This window comes from Saimiri boliviensis, chromosome 17, assembly GCF_048565385.1.
Source record: "Saimiri boliviensis isolate mSaiBol1 chromosome 17, mSaiBol1.pri, whole genome shotgun sequence".
Lineage (NCBI taxonomy): Eukaryota > Metazoa > Chordata > Mammalia > Primates > Cebidae > Saimiri > Saimiri boliviensis.
The window spans coordinates 54,397,020-54,414,567 of record NC_133465.1 but is presented as its reverse complement, the minus strand read 5'-3'; the positions used below and the strand labels follow the sequence as shown (position 1 = coordinate 54,414,567).

The following is a 17,548-nucleotide window of genomic DNA, read 5'->3' as shown; positions in this document are numbered from 1 at the left end:
AAGTCGCCGAGGCCCACCTTGGACTCTCCCTGATTGAGACCTGGATGGGTCAGCCATCTTGAGTGGATTAGATATGGTCCCCTCTTATCCAGCTCACCCGGGACCAGCAGCTGGTCCGTTCATCAAAGAAGTCTGTTATAGCGAAGAATCATAAAAACATGCACATACACTGTAACACTTAATTTTAACTTAAAGGAAGTAATATAAGCCCTTGAGTCATAGAAATGTTGTGCCGTAGGCCAGGGTCTTCTCAGATTTGGGTCTGACTGACAGGAGTCCTCATTTTCTCCCTTGCATTAAGCACACTCCTGTACCGCTTCTGTGACTTCTGGATGGAGCCTTTCGACATTTCAAACCCTTCCTAAGTGATTTGAGAGCAGAAGCCTGGTTTTTAACTCTTTGTGACCCAGTCCCTTACAGTGGAGTCCACCCACTGAATGCTATCACAGCTTTTGTAGCCATTCCCTTTCCTTTGTCGAGCCTTTCTAAAGATTCAGTTTACCTCACTCTTTGTGGCACTCGTGTTTCACAGCTTATGGAATATCCACATGACAAGGACAAGTGACAATAATAAATTTGGGAAAGAACATAATTGGGACCAGGCAGGTAGGAAAGATGCCTCTTCACCTTAGTGTTGACCACGTTGGGGACAGCACAGGCTGCACAAAGTGTGGGAGACCCAGAGAGCTCTGGGAGTCAGGGGAGAATGCCAGCCGTCGTGGCCGTGTTCCTTCTGTCCCGAATCCATCAGCTTCCTAAGGGAAGATCTGGTGAGATGGAATAAAGCATGCTAGTCTGGGAATTGGAAGACCTGAGTCTAGTCCTGGTTTGTCACATCCAGCAGTGACCCTCAGCTCGTCATGCAGCCTTTCTGTCCACGTTTTCGTCTGGGGATGAAAGCATTTGCTCTGCCTGCCTCACAGGGTTGTTGTGAGGCTGAATGAGAGCGCTGTGTTGTTCAAGGTGTATTTTCCAGCATGGGAGGCAATGAGCCCCTGGTTCCTCTCACTAGACCCTCACTTTGCCTGGTGGAGAATCTCAGAGGCGGGACCTAGTGATGGGGACCCAAGCTGTGCTCAGGAGCCACCCTGGTGTTCCACCCGCATGGCATAGCTAGGAATCACAAATGTACATTTCCCTAAAAGGAATGTTCATCTGTGGACACAGAATGGTTTCATAGGATAAGTGAAAGACTTCTTGGATTAATGTCAAAAATGACCTCATTGACAACTTGTCAGATAGTTTCTTTCTGGGGCTGTTTTTGAATCATAAGCTGTTTTATTCACTTGTTAGCAGTTTTGATACCTACTGTGTGCAGGTACCATTCTGGGCCCTGGGGGTATAGCAGGGAAGCAAAGACACAGAGATCCTGCCTGTGAGCACGTTCATGTTGGGGGTCAGGAATATATAACATCCAGGAGAGCTATTGATGGGCCAAGCACTGTCATGAGCAACCTGTCAGAAGATGCATTCATGTATTAATGCATCTCTCTTGACAACAAGCCCATGAGGAGCATGCTGCCAGTGTCATTGCACATGAGAGGGAGCCAGGGGATTCCAGATGGCTCCAAGCCCAGATCCTCGACTGTGACCTCTGACGCCCATGCAGTGCTGCAGGTTACCCCTCGCTGCTCTGTGCAGTTCACGTATGTCAGCTGATTCTCCCAGGTGGCAGCAGCAACAGCAACGCCCATCCCTCCCTGACTGTGAGTGAGGATGAAAGCTCTGCTCCCAGACCTTTCACACCTCATGTCTCTTTTCAGACCTACACGGTGGACATCTTTTCTGCAGGCTGCGTCTTTTACTACGTGATCTCTGAGGGCAGCCACCCATTTGGCAAGTCCCTACAGCGGCAGGCCAACATCCTCCTAGGTGCCTGCAGCCTTGACTGCTTGCACCCAGAGAAGCACGGTGAGTGGTCCAGGGGTCGGTGTTGGGAGCAGCTCCTTAGCTAAGGTGGCCCCCATGGAGCTGGGCTGGTGTCACCTCTGCACTCACAGAGGCCCTGGTGCCCCAGCTGCTCACCCTGCAGGCCTCAGGAGCCTGCAGACTCATGCTGCATCTGGTGGACAGCTGGTAGGATTATCCCTGGGGCATCACCTTCTAAAGCTGAGGCACTCCAAGGTTCCTCCAACCACTCGTGTTACCTGGGCAAAGCCCCCTTTGGAGACCTTCTTTTTCTACCTGGTGACATGAGGGTTAATCTGAGGTCCCTTCCTGCACTGGCATTTGGGAAGGCAAATTATCTTCTCTCGTGTGAGGGCCAGTGGTCAGCAGGAGCAATGTGTGCTGGGCTGGGGCAGACAAGCTTTATTCTCACCCTCCTGGTCTTCCGCAGTGGGTGCAACAAGTCCTTCTTCCAGACTTCAGGTTTTCCTGCGTGGTAATTGGCTCATGACACTCCAGTGCTGCCTTTTGAAAAAAATAAATTATTGTTTATGCTTAATTTTCCTGATTGTAGAAAATGTAGATTAACATAAAGGCCCGAACATTCCCATTATACAGGGATGAATAATGGTTATTAATGCCTTTGGATTTGTGTTATTTCAGTCATTTATCTAGACGTGTATGCATATTTTATACAAATATGGTGAAATCCTGCATACCGTTTTGCAACATGCATGTTTTTTCAATGTCACCTTGAATCTCTCTCCACGTCAGTCTGTATTACCACAGCCTCATTTTAACAGCTCATGGCCCAGGGTAGGGAGGCACAGTAGTATATCCACCCGGGGCCACTGATATTGGATATTTTCAATCACTTCTTTCACAAACCGTGCAGTGAGGGCTCTCCTCATTGGCTGAGGTTTTGTGTCTGTTCCTAATTATTTTACTGGAATAAATTCCTGTAAGTAGAATCACTAATGAAAGGGTATGCAGCTTTTTAAGTTTTTGGTATTTCACTGTGGCTTTGGGCTGGTAATCATGAGTTGCTTATTTTCCTCCTTTATAGAAGACGTCATTGCACGTGAATTGATAGAGAAGATGATTGCAATGGATCCTCAGAAACGCCCCTCAGCGAAGCACGTGCTCAAACATCCGTTCTTCTGGAGCCTAGAGAAGCAACTCCAGTTCTTTCAGGTAGAGACTTCTATTTTCTTTATCCAAAGTCTTCATTTAATGTTTTTCAGATTTTGAAAATGTAGAAAAGGACAAAGAATAAAACAAATTGCCCATTACTCTATAACTGAGAGATAATCATGGCTGATGTTTTAATGTTCATATATGAAAGTATAATTGGGATCTAACCGTATATACAATTTCAGAACCCACTTTTTTTTAGCTATACATGGTATTCTAAGTAGCTTTTATGTTAAAGTTCTAAAGCTATTGACTAAAGTATTCTAATCCTATGGATGTGTCATAATTGTTAAGTTTTATATTATGGAATTTCCAAATATGTAATACATAGAAGTTTAAACACTAATAGCAAGCACTCTTTTATTCGTCCTCCAGGTTCCACAAGTATTAACATTCACCCTGTCCCCACCCCAGGTTATTTCAAAGCAAATCTCAGGCATCATATAATTTCATTCAAGTGTCATAAGTTTATTAATTTTTAATTTTTTTTTTTTTTAAGACAGTATCTCACTCTGTCACCCAGGCTGGAGTACAGTGGTGCAATCTTGGCTCACTGCAACCTCCGCCTCCTGGGTTCAAGTGATTTTCCTGCCTCAGCTTCCTGAGTAGCTGGGATTACAAACATGTACCACCATGCCTGGCTAACTTTTTTTGTATTTTTAGTAGAGACGGGGTTTCCGTGTTGGCCCGACTGGTCTTGAACTCCCGACCTCAAGTGTTCTGCCCGCTTCAGCCTCCCAAAATGCTGGGATTACAGGTGTGAGCCGTCACGCCCAGCCCAAGTGTCATAAATTTAAGTGCTTTCTTATATTGTATTTCTTTCAGTCATCTTTTACATAGTGTTTGCCCAGATCTCATTTTGCTTAAAATAAGTTCTGCAAAGTTAGAAATCCTTTGGCGATTTGACTGTTTTAAAGCTTTGTGACAATGTCAGGTGGCTTTTGGAGAGGTGATGTGTTTTTCAAAGTCTTCCATGGTATGAATTGAACACAACTCACCCAAACACCTCCTGCCCAGCACATGACTCTGAAGAGCAGGCTTGTGGGACTGTGCTTTTCTCCTTGGGTCCGGGCAGAGTGCACCTTGGTGAGCACCAGACTCAGAAGTGACTATCATGCTCTCCTGGAGTCTGAGTGGGGCCTTGGCCAGAGGGAAGCCCCCAGAATATAAGCTCCTGGAGGACAGGATGTTGGACTGCTGCATTCACTACTGTGTCCCTGCCTCCTAGGGAGGACGATGCCTGGCCTGAGGTAGAGGCTTAGTAACCATTCAGGTAGATTGGGAGGGGGAGGGTTTGATGCTATCTTCCTGTTGTAGCATGAGGACTGGTCACTGTCCATGGATGTAATGTGAAAATTCTCAAGTCCATATGTCTTCAAGGGACTTACGAACACTAGTCAGGTCATTTCAATCATAAAATATAGAACAGGAATAAAACCCACACAAAGGGACCTTCACCAACCATAGGACAGGATTTAAATGCTTAGTCTCTCCAGGTTATATGTCTCTCGAACACACCTGGCCTCCACCCGGGTCATTTAGCCATATAACAGCTTTGCAGCTCAGACATGTGTGTTCCCAATGCACCCAAGTTGACACCCTAACCTCTCCACAGCTTTTCTCTAACAGTTGTAAGTTAGGAGTTCAGCCAGTCTGGCTTCATGTTCATCACAGAAAAGGCTGCCAGAGCAAAGGGTCTCCTAAGGCTACTTAACATTGATGTAGGCAGGGCTTCACTCCCTGTGTCCTCTGGTGGGACTTGAAGGGGCCAGTACTTGGGCTGCTTCCTGACCCTCTCCTTATTACCAAAGTCAAATGCAGAGCAAGGTTTAATCCCGACAGAAGCTTCTGGAGCCCATATTCTTGCCACCAAATTTCCTCTTTGAGAAGAAGGCCTTGTCTTTTGTACTGTTGGAGGGAGGAGTAGTGCCCCTCCGCCAGTGATGGGCTTGAGCATACCCTGTTTCAGTGAGTAGACAGAGCACAGGATGCACATCACATCTGAGCTTTCCTTTTCTTTTTCATTGTGGCTCATTGGATATGGATTGCACTTGCGGCTCTGTACACGTAGCATGTGTGTGCACATGTGCGGTTCAGAGGATGCGTTCATGGTCTATGTGCAGGTGTCTGTGACAACTCTCTGTCATGGTGAAGGTCTCTGTGGGCCTGTCCTCAGTGAGGAACAGACAGGGCTGCTCACAGGAAATGTCATAGATAAGGGAGGCAGGGGCATAGTGCCTGCTGCCCCGCTCTGCGGCAGGCTCCAGTCTGGGCCTAGGGGCCGTCGTCCCTTGATGCCTCCTGTGCCAGTGACCGTCTGTTCCTCAGAGTGCCAATCAAGCAGCTCTCAGCGTCTCCATCCCTGACCATCATCTGCTGCCCTTGTTTCTCTCACAGGACGTGAGTGACAGAATAGAAAAGGAATCCCTGGATGGCCCGATCGTGAAGCAGTTGGAGAGAGGCGGGAGAGCCGTGGTGAAGATGGATTGGCGGGAGAACATCACCGTCCCGCTCCAGACAGGTAATCACACTGCAGCCTGTGAGAGGGCACGTTGTGAAAGCCGCCGCCATTTCCAAGAAGTAAACATGGAAATTATCGCTCCAGGCTGTTCAGGCTCCGGATCCCACCTGTCGGGTTTGGGACTTCCTTGGGTGTGTCCTCTGTGGTTTGGTTACACTGATGTGTATTTCATTTTTGTTCCCTAGAGTGACAGGTGAGTGATGGTGTCGTGCTCTAGGTGGTCATTTCTGATCTGGGTGCAATCACCAGGTGGGGTTCAGGGGTACACCACCCTTCGGTTGGATGGGAGGATCTGCTCCCATGACTGGGTGTGGGGTTAACTCACCTTCCAGTCCATCTGCCTAATCCCCAGGACCCCAGGAATTGTGTTCTTTTAAAATGTATTAGTTTAAAATTTGATTACCCGTTGCATCCCTCAATATTTTTCTAGACCTGCGTAAATTCAGGACCTATAAAGGTGGTTCTGTCAGAGATCTCCTCCGAGCCATGAGGAATAAGGTAAGCGGTTTGTGAACACTGGGGAGGAGACCCAGTGGCTGTGACCTGGACGCCTTCCTCCTTTCATCCATTCTTTATAGATCCTTTATCTGTACTGACTGATCTCTCAAGGGCTGGGTGGCTTCAGCTGGACTTGATGAACTGCAGGCTGTTGCTTCCCTTGCGCTGGTTTTCTCTTCAGGGACGTGGGTGCCGGTGAAGCTCTGGGAAGCAGTGCTCTGCAGCCCGTGTCCCTCGTGGTCTCTGCTTGCTGACTTTTGTGGGTCCCTCTCCCTGCCTGATGCAGCCACTGTGTATAAACTTGCATAAATATGCCTCAAATGTGGGGACCCCGCTGGGACAGACACTCCAATCTCAGGCATTTACTCCTCGTGAGGTGGCCAGGAGTGTCTCCAGGCCCTGACCGTCACAGAAGGCCCGAGCCCCCTCTGAACCAACCAGGCCTTGCTCACTTCGAGGCCTCCTCCTGAGCGAGGGAAGCAGGAGAGATGACAGGGCTGGAAGATACATAAGCCTTTTTTCCTTTTCTTTACCAAAAACCACGCAACGCTAGCATTCTGTCTCTTCCTTGCATGGTGAAAGAGTGTTTTGCCAACAGTTCCCGAGCTTTCTAACCCTAAACCTCCCTTTACAGAAGCACCACTACAGGGAGCTGCCTCTGGAGGTGCGGGAGACGCTGGGCTCCCTCCCCGACGACTTCGTGTGCTACTTCACATCTCGCTTCCCCCACCTCCTCGCACACACCTACCGGGCCATGGAGCTGTGCAGCCATGAGAGACTCTTCCAGCCCTACTACTTCCATGAGCCCCTGGAGCCCCAGCCCCCAGTGACTCCAGATGCCCTCTGAGCCAGGGCGGCCCCTCTGTTCTGGTGGCCCCAGCTGTGACTACGGGTCTGGTCACCACAGTCCAGAGCTTGATGTCTCCCGGCTTCGCAGGGAGACCAGGCTTCCCAAACCAAGTGCCTTGAGCTGCCTTCTCTGCAGCCCACAGAGGACAGTGCTGACCCCAGGAAGTGGGAGAAGTGGCCCCTCATGGCCTGCAGGGAGCTGGGAAGATGCTGGCCCCAAAGCCTTACAGTCAGGGATGTCTGCAGAGGAGGGTCTCAGAGACTGCGCAAGTAGCACCTGCCAACCTTCTACTGGATAAACTTGCTTCAGACTTTCATTTTTTAAAAATTCCTGCTTAATGTTAGTCTATGGGCCTTTCAGGAAGGAAGAGGAAGGAGTCCTGCATTTTGCTTGCATACTGGGACAGCTAGGCTGAGACGCACCAAGTGCAGCCTTCACTGGAGACCGGACTTGTGAGGTGAGGGATGCTGAAGACGGGGAGGACAGAGTTCAGAGGGTGTTGTCCTGGGGTAGGAGTTGCCTCATAGTAGCCCAGGTCACTGTTAACTAGTGTTTCTGCAGAGGCAGCAGGAGCCGTGAGCATGAGGCATTAGGGACCGGTCAGCTATGCATGCCAGCAGGTGGGGTTATGTCTGCAGGTCTCAGAAATGAAGAGGCTGCTCTATTTTGGGGCCAGTGGTGGCCTAGTGCCAGTGGCTAGAACAGTGGCCTTTGGTGGATGTGTCCTGGGGGCCATCTGGGGGTGTTGTTCAGGAGTGCTTGGGACAAGAGGTAAAGAGTTCCCTGGTCTTCAAGGAGAGCAGACGGGGGCTGGTCTTCAGGACCAGAGGGAGGCTGCTGATGGGACCCTCCTGGTCACCAGGAGAAAGTCGTGGGCCAGTAAGTAGGCAGTCAACCTCCTCCGTCCCCAAGGCTTATGGAACAAGAGGCTCGTGGTGAGTCAGGGCCAGGGTGGGTGGCCAAGGCCAGGGTCACTGTGCACTTCCTGGGCCTGCTTCTTTGTTTTTCTTGGCAAATTTTAATAACTCTATTTTGATTATACTGTAGAATGCTGCATCAGCATAAGTAAGCTAAATGTGAAGCTTACTCATGAAGAATAAATGCAAGAGAGAATACATCTTCTATTTTTTGTGGTACCAAAAATCACCATGCCCTCAAGAAAGAGTGTTCATATATAGAACATTCTCTAATGCTGAAGAGTAAAACGTTATAGCAACACTATGTAAATGTATAAAACAATATCAAAGTAATAGTCTCTAAATTATGTTTGTACCATGTTGTTGTTTTTTTTTTTTTTTTTTTTTTTTCTAAAATTCACATAATTTTTTAGCTTTCATTTCAGTCAAAACTTTGTTTTTTCTCTCCCGAGAGCCTTAGAGGTTAAAATGCAATCAGCGCACCGTGTAAGATACTGTCCGTTTACTTTCTCCAGCCAGTGGGGGGATCATTGCAGCTCAGGCCTGGTGAACTCAGAGACTCCATTCAGTATTAAGAATGGCATTGTTGAATTTTACTCGCTCACAGAAAAATCACTGTTTCTTCATGTTGTAAGATGTTTTCTGATTGTGTGTTTGTATCATAGTTACTCAGCAAAAGCTCTTATTCTGCTTTTGTAGAATTCAGCTCCCTTCCTTTCATCATAGCTAAAGTCACCTTTTTCTTTACTATTAACATGATCCTACATCCTTAAATCTCATTGATTACCCCACTTAGGCCTTGGAACCTTGTCCCTCAGTCGGTGTCCTTGGCGTCTTCTAAGCAAGGCTATGCATTTTTCAGAAGCGTGGCCAAACTGCGTTTCTTGCTGCTCAGATGCCGCATGCCAGGTGGCCTGAGACAGAGCTCCCCACACGGCTGCAAGACGCTTTACCTGTGGGCTTTGGCAGTAACCCAAGACAGGATCAGAAGGTGCCACGAGTGACTGATTGAACAGAACTGCCACAGAGACTGCTGCTCACCTCACTCTCAGCCCAGGGTTTTCTCTTTGGGAGTACCCAGGTGATTTCTAGTGGCCCAATTTTGTGTCATCTCCCTGTTTTAGCCCCACTTGCCTAGAGACGACTGTTTCAAATGCCTTTTCTGCTTATCGTGAGTTTCTAACCACCCAGATTTCTCAAAATCATTTATTCAGTGTATTTTATTTGAAGACTTACTGTATTGAGCTAGGCAGGATATAGCGTGCTGGGGATACAGCGATGAACAAGACAGGCAAAACTTCTGCTTTCCTAAAACTTGTGGTGAGAGACAATAATAAAAAAGCATTGCTGTCACTAAGAAACCCACGTGTGTGGGAAAGGGAGCGTGTTTGCAGTTTGCATCTCTTCTGTCCCAGAATCAGTGGGATCTGGTCCAGTCACCTCTGGTCCCTCTTCTTCATCTCCTTTAGGAGCCCAGGTTTCCATCAGTCTTCTAAGCGGCGTGGCGGGGGGCGTTGTTTGAAGAGATCTCTTGTGGGTACTTGTCAAGAAAACACCTTGGGCATCGTCTGGTGTATCCAGTTCTAGTCTCGAGAATTCTGGTTTCCCACTGTGCTCAGCAAGTGGAAAGTTCTTTTCTTCAGGCCAGAATAACTCTGTAGCATTGTGTATCATGTTGCAGCTGAGCTGTTTGATCTGTAGTTCAGGTTATGGGACTTCTCCAATCCTGGAAGGCTGTTGAACTTTTCAAAAGTATTGTACGCTATCTTCATCTTTAAGACAGAACTTGGTCGCATCTGTTAGGAATCCAAAGGATACTATGATTTATTTAAATCTTGTCTTGAACCTTGTATTGAACCTCTCTTGGGCGCCTGTGCCAGAATTTCTCTTGTTGCTTCTTGAGTCTTTTTAATTTCCGTTTTGAAGCGCTCCACAAGCACCAAAGCATTTTCACTTCAGGAGCATTGGTATTCCTTGATTAGTCGTAAAGCCATCTAGTGGCTCCAGTATGAAATCTGGGTGCACAGGTGTTCTCCCCTTCTGCCGTGTTCTCCTCTCCGTCCAGTGGTGGTCAGAGGTCTTTCCAAGGAGACATCACTCTGATCACTGTTCTGGAAGATCTGCGGGTGAGTGCATCCGGCAGATCTGGCAGTTTCTTCCCACCAACTCTAGAAGAAAGGGCCTTATCAGAGTTGACCCTGAGCCTTTGTAAGGTTTTGTGTGCGTGCGATTCAGTTATCTTTGGCAATTCTTTCTCCCTGCAGTGAGAGAGATTAATTGGTTGCTGATCAAAGCTGCAGATGAGGGGCTTTGGATTGTACAGCTTTCTCCTCTGGCCACTTGGTTTGCAGGAAGTTGGACTTTGGCCAGGTTTGACTCACCCGGAGAAGTTCCATTCTCTGTCCTTTCCTTGGATCCTTGTGGTGTGCCCATTGGATCTTTGGCCTTGCGATCCTCTGGGAAGGGGGACAGTTGCACTTTCTCAGCCTTCTGTGCTGGAAGAGAAAGCCCAGCGCCCTGGAAGGAGCCTCTTTAAGTTCCCCATTTCACTTTCTCTCTCTGCTTTTCGTGTCTGAAATTGCCTTTCTTTGTATTTCCCAGCATTTCTTTTCCTTGCCCCTTCCTTCGCCATCCTGGAGTCATTTTAGTTGACTGTGTCCTGGCCTTGGTTTCTCCTGGCAGGAAGTCATCAGTCGTCCTCTCCAGGCAAGCCGAAATTCCACCTTCCCAGGTTGGACATCATCCTTTAAACCTGAGTGTCTGCTCCCCTCCTCTACTTTGTTTACGAAACAGTGATTTCCCTGGTTCTGATTTTTTGTACTGGCACTTAAATCTTTTCTGTAGACATTGGAAAACCACAAAGAACATGTCTGCAATGAGCCTCCCACTGGAACAGCCTTAACTGGCACTTTAGCCAAGCCCCCCACCTCCCCTGTGTACTCTGTGTGTGTTTGGTGGATACGGTATTCCTTTTCAGTGTCCCCAAAGCTGTGATGGGGGGGGTCCCCACTTACCTAGAAAGCATTACCAGTTACCTACGCTGCATTCTCAGATGCAAACCTTGTGTAGTGTTCTTTTGCAATGACCTATTTATTTAACCTATTTATATTTATTTAATTTTTACTCTGAAATGTATCCAGTTACAATTGTACTTGCTTAAAACACATCAGATTTGTTTTGGACAACACCCTTGACCATTTTAAAACTGGAAAATGAAAAGTGATATGGTAGCCTTCCATGGGATGGATGCTTTACGGCAGTCTTATTACTAAAGGGTGATTAATTCGGTCGGGGTAAAATGTTTGTTTTTAGGTGATTTTTAAGAATTCTGTGCCGTTGTGTCTTCTATGTGGATGGTTAAGTGTTTAATTAGTATGTGTTCATTGTATAATACAGTCCTCTTTGTGGAACCCGAAATCCTCTTTTTAGCTTTATATTTTATAAACTGCCAGATTGTACAACTTTTATGTGTATTTTTAAAGCTTGAAGACATGAGGGTCATTATCTAAGTTAAACGGCCTATTTTTGTACCTCCTGTACAGTTTTATAATTCTGCTGAGTGATTGTGGCATCTCATGTCGAGCCAACCACAATAAAGGTAGTTTTAGATTTTGGAGTCAGTCTCGTTTTCGTAAAGATCCAAATACCATTCTCAGGCTGTGCTCACTGTCCTCCTGGATGGCCAGGGCTGAACTGTGAGGCCTTTGCAGCTGGCTCAGCCGGTGGGGGATGGGCGTCCTCATGTCCACAGCAGGGTCCAGGACTGGAACACCCTCCATGGTGGCTGTGTGTCAGAAAAGCTTCTTTGAAACCTTGCGGGAAGTTCCCAAAAGTATTTGATTTGGGCTGAATTCCAGGAAGATGGCCAGCTGGGACAGACATGCCACATGGTGAGAATTGGGCTCCAAAGCAGAGTTTGGAACACGTGTATAGTAGGTAGGATACTGGACCAGGAAACCCAGGAGGGGAGAAATGCTATTGAGGCCAGCAGAGGGCTGGGAGTGCCCGAGAGAGCGGCGCAGCGGCGTGTGGAATGAGCTCAGCTGACGTCTGCTTGGACTTTGCGATCCTCCCAACACTCCTGCTCCTTCCCCTGCGCCCTCTCTATGGAGAAGTCTGATGAGGCTCCACTTGCTTTTGTAGCACAAGGCTGGGGGGCAGCTTACAAGGGAGGACCCCAGGGGCCCACCCGCCCCAGGACAGCTTAGCAGGGGCTGCATCCAGGCTGGCTCCTGCCCTCTGCAGGCTCCACTCGCTACCATCCCATCCCACTCCCCTCGCGCCTCACAGGGCCCCAGGAGTGACCGCTGGACACACACCTCTGAGGTGCAGAGTCTTGGACACAGCCAACTCCAAGGGCAAAAACATGAGTGGCGAGGTGCCATTGTGTCACCTGTAGAGGGTCGTGACCGCAAGTTGCCCAGGTTCTTGGTGTTTTGAACAAATAATTGGACAAAACGCCCAGAAGAGCAAAGAATGAAGCAACAAAAGAATTAAAGGGATTTATTGAAAACAAAAGTACACTCCACAGTGCGGGAACGGACTGAGCAACGGCTCAAGGCCCAGCTACAGAATCTTGGGTCCAAATACCCGCTGGAAGTTTCCCACTGGCTACTTCATGCTCACCTCATGTAAATGAAGTGGTAGCCTGCAATCAGTTGGTTGCAGACAGCAGCCAACCAGAGGCTTAAGGGAAGTTACAAAGGTCACAGTCCTGTGTAAAACATCTGATTGGTTGCAAAAAGGAAGAGGACGAGGCCATGGAGCTGGATGTGGACTCTTTCCAAGAGCCTGGGCTTAAGCGATCCTCCTGTTTCAGCCTCCTGAGTAGCTGGGACTACAGGTGAGTGCCACCATGCCCAGATAATTTTTAAAAAATTTTTTGTAGAGACAGGGTCTCACTTACGTTGCCCCGGCTGGTCTCAAACTCCTGAGCACAAGTGATCCTCCCACCTTGGCCTCCCAAAGTGCTGGAATTAGAGGCATAAGCCACCATGCTTGGCCGACATTTTCAGATACGGTATAAAAGAATTTTAAGAGATGTCCACCCACAAACCTACAACAAAGGTATTACTGGTAGATATATAATAAAAAGGAATTCAGGAGAAGGTAATGGGGGTGCTAAGACCTACGATGGTAAGTATAGAAGTTTGTTTATTTTAAAGACAATCTTGCTGTCTCACCCAGGCTAGACTACAGTGGCCCAATTATAGCTCACTGCAGCCTCGAACTCCTGGGCTTAAATGATCCTCCTGCCTCAGCCTCCCAAGTAGCTTAGCTGGGATGACAGATGTATGCTACCACACCTGGCTAATTTTTTTTTTTTTTTTAAGAAATAGGGTCTCAAACTCCTGGTCTCAAGTGATCTCCCACCTTGGTCTCCTAAAGCTCTGAGATTAGAGGCGGGAGCCACCGTGCCTAGTAAAATTATTAAAAATTAAGTATTTCCATTAATTTCTCTTTAAAACCTTCTCCCTGCCAAATTTGAGTCTAAAATTCCAAAATATACAGGGAGAGAGATGCTAAGGGAAAGAGTAGAAGGCAGATGTCTGCAAGGGCTCTTGACCTTCTTGGTGGGAGGTTATAGATAATGGCCAACTCTAGACATGGTGAAACAATGAGCTTCAGTAGGCGGGTTAAGTGGGGGATGACCACAGGACAGACAGAACCTTTCAAATTACTGGGCCCAGGTGGGGAATGGAATAACAAAATTCAGCCCACTAACCATATGAAAGAGGGAAAATCCTGGTAAACGAGAAGTACAAATATAGGTTAGAGGAAAAGTTCAAATGACAGAAGTAAATGGCATGAACTTGCCTGTTCAAGTGCAGCAGTTCTCAGGCTAGAGTCTTTCTTAATTTAAACTTCTAAAATTGTTTGAATGAGCAATTTTTGCTTAGGATTCAAAAGTCTAAAACGATAAAAAGGTGAAAAGCCTCTCTCTCCCCTCCCTGGATCCTTCTGGTAAATCCACCACCAGAGTAGACTGTCTCCTTTAGACTCGAGGGTAACCTTACAGTCGTTGTTTAAGCAAAAATGACTTTGTTTTCTTTCTTTCTTTTTTATTTTTTACTACTCTGCACTTATTGGTAAGATATTTGATTTTATATTCTTTCTCCCATTTTTTAATGCACTTACTATGCACACTAGTCTGAATCTTGTTTTTTTTTCTCTCTTTTTAGCAATATACCTTTTTAAAAGTTAAGGTATAAAGCCGGGTATAGTGGCACACACCTGTAGTCCCCGGTACTCTAGAGGATGAGGCAAGAGGGTCACTTGAGCCCAAAAGTTCAAGGCCAGCCTGGGCAACATAGTGAAACCCTGTCTCTTGAAAAAAATGAAAGACTGGGAGCCGGGCGAGGTGGCTCACCCCTGTAATCCCAGCACTTTGGGAGACCAAGGTGGGCGGATCATGAAGACGAGCGATCGAGAGCAGGATCCTGGCCAACACGGTGAAACCTGTCTCTACTAAAAATACAAAAATTAGCTGAGCATGGTGGTGCGCACGTGTAGGCCCAACTACTTGGGAGGCTGAGGTGGGAGGATCACTTGAGTCTGCGTAACAAAGCCAGACCCTGTCTCCAAAAAAAAAAAAAAAAAAAGGAAAGGAAAATTAAGATATAATTTGCATACAGTAAGATGCATAGATCTTAAATCGCCAAAAATGCAATTAGGCGATTTTTTACGTACATTATACGAGCCAGTATAACCACCTTCCAGATCTAGACATGGAGCATTCACCTCCCCAGGAGGTCCTCTTTTGCCCCTGTCAGGCCAGGGGCACCTCCCCATTCCCCAGGGGGTAACACCCCTCTGGCTACCATCACCATAGATTCAATCTACCTCCTCTTACTCTTCATAGAAATGGAACCATGCACTGTGTTCTCTTTGTGTCTGACTTCTTTGACTCAATATTATTTGAGATCGTCCATGTCATTGGGTATATTAGTTATTTGTTCTTTGTTGTGTAGCATTTCATTATATGAATACACCATACTTTACATGTTGGTGGGCATTTGAATGATCAGTTTTAGCTATTATGAATAAGATGATTATGAACATTCTTGTATATGTCTTTTTTTTTTTTTTTTTTTTTTTTTTTGAGGCTGAGTCAGCTCTGTCGCCCAGGCTGGAGTGCAGTGGCACAATCTCAGCTGACTGCAACCTCCGCCTCCTGGGTTCAAGCAATTCTCCTGCCTTAGCCTCCTGAGTAGCTGGGACTACAGGCCATACCCGGCTAATTTTTTGTATTTTTAGTAGAGATAGTTTCACCATGTTAGCCAAGATGATCTCAACCTCATGACTTCATGATCTGCACGCCTTGGCCTCCCAAAATGCTGGAATTATAGGCATGAGCCACTGTGCCTGGCTGTATATATATTTTTATTGTGTACCTTAGCAATATATCTTGAAGATCTTTCCATATCAGCACATAGGTGCTAATATTTTTTCACATTGTCTAGTATCCCTTTGTATGAATACATAATTTACTCACCCATCCCTTAGTATAGAGGTTTAGGTTGTTCTCAGTCTTTAGATATTACAAATGATGGGTCAATGGGCTGGGTCCAATGGCTCATGCCTGTAATCCTAGCACTTTGGGAGGCCAAGGCAGGCAGATTGCTTGAGCCCAGGAGTTCAAGATCAGCCTGGGCAACATGGCAAGTCTCCCATCTCTAAAACAATATAAAAATTAGGCCAGGCACAGTGGCTCACGCCTGTAATCCCAGCACTTTGGAAGGCCAAGGTGGGTGGATCACAAGGTCTGGAGTTGGAGACCAGCCTGGCCAACATGGTGAAACCCCATCTCTACTAAAAATACAAAAATTGGCTGGGCATGGTGTTGCATGCCTGTAATCCCAGCTACTCGGGGGGCTGAGGCAAGAACACCGCTTGAAACCCAAAGGCGGAGGTTGCAGTGAGCCAAGATCATGCCACTGCACTCCAACCTGGCCAACAAGAGTGAAACTCTGTCTAAAAAAAAAAAAAAATACAAAAATTAGCTGGTGTGGTGGTGTGCGTTTGTAGTCCCAGCTACTCTGATGGCCAAGGTGGGAGAATTGTGTAAGCCAAGAGGAGAAGGCTGCAGTGAGCTGTGATCAGGCCACTGCACTCTAGCATGGGTGACAGAGTGAGATCCTGCTTTAAAAAACAAAAACAAACAAACAAAAAAAAAACAGGACAGAAAAGCTCAACTCTGTAAAAATGTCATATGTGACTTCAGTAAAAATCTAAATAGGTTTCTTGTGGAACTGCATAAAGAACAATGACCAATGACTAGGAGAGCTCTGAAAAATAGTAATATTAGGGCATTATCCTTCCAAATGCTATAATATTATAATTAAGACAGCATGGGCCAGACACAGTGGTTCACATTTGTAATCCCAGCACTTTGGGAGGCCGAGGTGGTTGGATTGCTTGAGCCCAGGGGTTCAAGACCAGCCTGGGCAACATAGGGAGACGTTGTCACTACAAAAAAATACAATTAGGGGTGTGGTGGTGTGCACCTGTAGTCCCAGCCGCTTGTGAGGTTGAGGTGAGAGGATCACATGAGCCCGGGGAGGCCCGGGCTGCTGTGACCCATGACTCTGCCACTGCATTCCAGCCTGGGCAACAGAGTGAGACCCTGTCTCAAATTTTTTTTTTTTTTTTTTAAATTAAGACATAGAAAAAGATATATCAAACAAATGTTAACAAAATGCTGGTTTAGCAATACCAGTCAGATTCTGTAGAATTCAGACAAGATCAGACACATTCAGAGTGCTATGGCTGTAGACAGATTCTATATAATTTAAAGAGAAAAGGATCAAATGGGACAGAAAAAGATACTTCATTTTGATAAAAAGAATAATTGACTATCAGGAGTGAACCCTTAAACACCTAACAACATAGCTTCAAAATATATAAGCCCAAAACCGAACTACAAGGAAAAATTGCCAACGATGGGTATTTTAACCATCTTTCTCACTAATAAAATAGACCCCCCAAAATTTAAGATATGGAAGATTCGTACAGCACAATTAGCAAGGCCAATCAAATAAATGGGTAAAATCTTTTCATAACCAGTAAGTGGGGTCCAGAAATAATGTGCGGACCTGCCTTATTTTGAGGTTAAAGTGGCCTTGGAGAGCCTGCAGAGCTGGGGTGCCCCATCAGCCCAGGCCAGCTAGGTTTGGTGCCACCTGGTGGCAGCTGCCTACTCCAGAATAAATCACTTATCTTTACGAAGTGGAATATGTTTTTGTTTATATATTTTTTGAGACAAGGTCTTGCTCAGTTGCCATCCTAGGGTGGGATCTCAGCTTACTACATCCTCAATTTCCTGGGTTCAGATGATCCTCCCACCTCAGCCTCCTGAGTAGCTGGGACTATAGGCGTGTGCCACCAAGCCCAGCTAATTTTTAAATTCTTTTTTAGAGATGGGGTCTCATTCTGTTGGCCAGGCTGGTCTCAAACTTCTGGCCCAAGCGATCTACCTGTGTCGGCCTCCCGAAGTGCTGGAATTAGAGGCATGAACCATGGCACCTGGCTGGAATATGATAGTTTTTTTTTTTTTTTTAAATCTTTGTGCTTAGTCCAGATTGTCTTTCATGAATATAAATTACTTGAAGAAAAAAACACTACATTTTTCTAAGCCCCTACTCTTGTCTATAAAATGAAGAAGGCAGTTTGAGTCCTAAG

At 46.5% G+C, this 17,548-nt stretch overlaps 1 protein-coding gene across 1 annotated transcript in view; it reads left to right on the top strand.

Moving 5' to 3' along the window:
* Window positions 1-14,494, top strand: part of ERN1 (endoplasmic reticulum to nucleus signaling 1) — a 102,071-nt gene extending 87,577 nt beyond the window's left edge. The window contains exons 18-22 of the mRNA XM_039476589.2: window positions 1,764-1,911; window positions 2,954-3,081; window positions 5,479-5,602; window positions 6,033-6,100; window positions 6,735-14,494. Of these exons, the coding sequence (XP_039332523.1) occupies window positions 1,764-1,911; window positions 2,954-3,081; window positions 5,479-5,602; window positions 6,033-6,100; window positions 6,735-6,947 (681 nt within the window). The 3' untranslated portion in view covers window positions 6,948-14,494. The remainder of the gene's footprint in view (window positions 1-1,763; window positions 1,912-2,953; window positions 3,082-5,478; window positions 5,603-6,032; window positions 6,101-6,734) is intronic.
* Window positions 14,495-17,548: the final 3,054 nt, after the last annotated feature.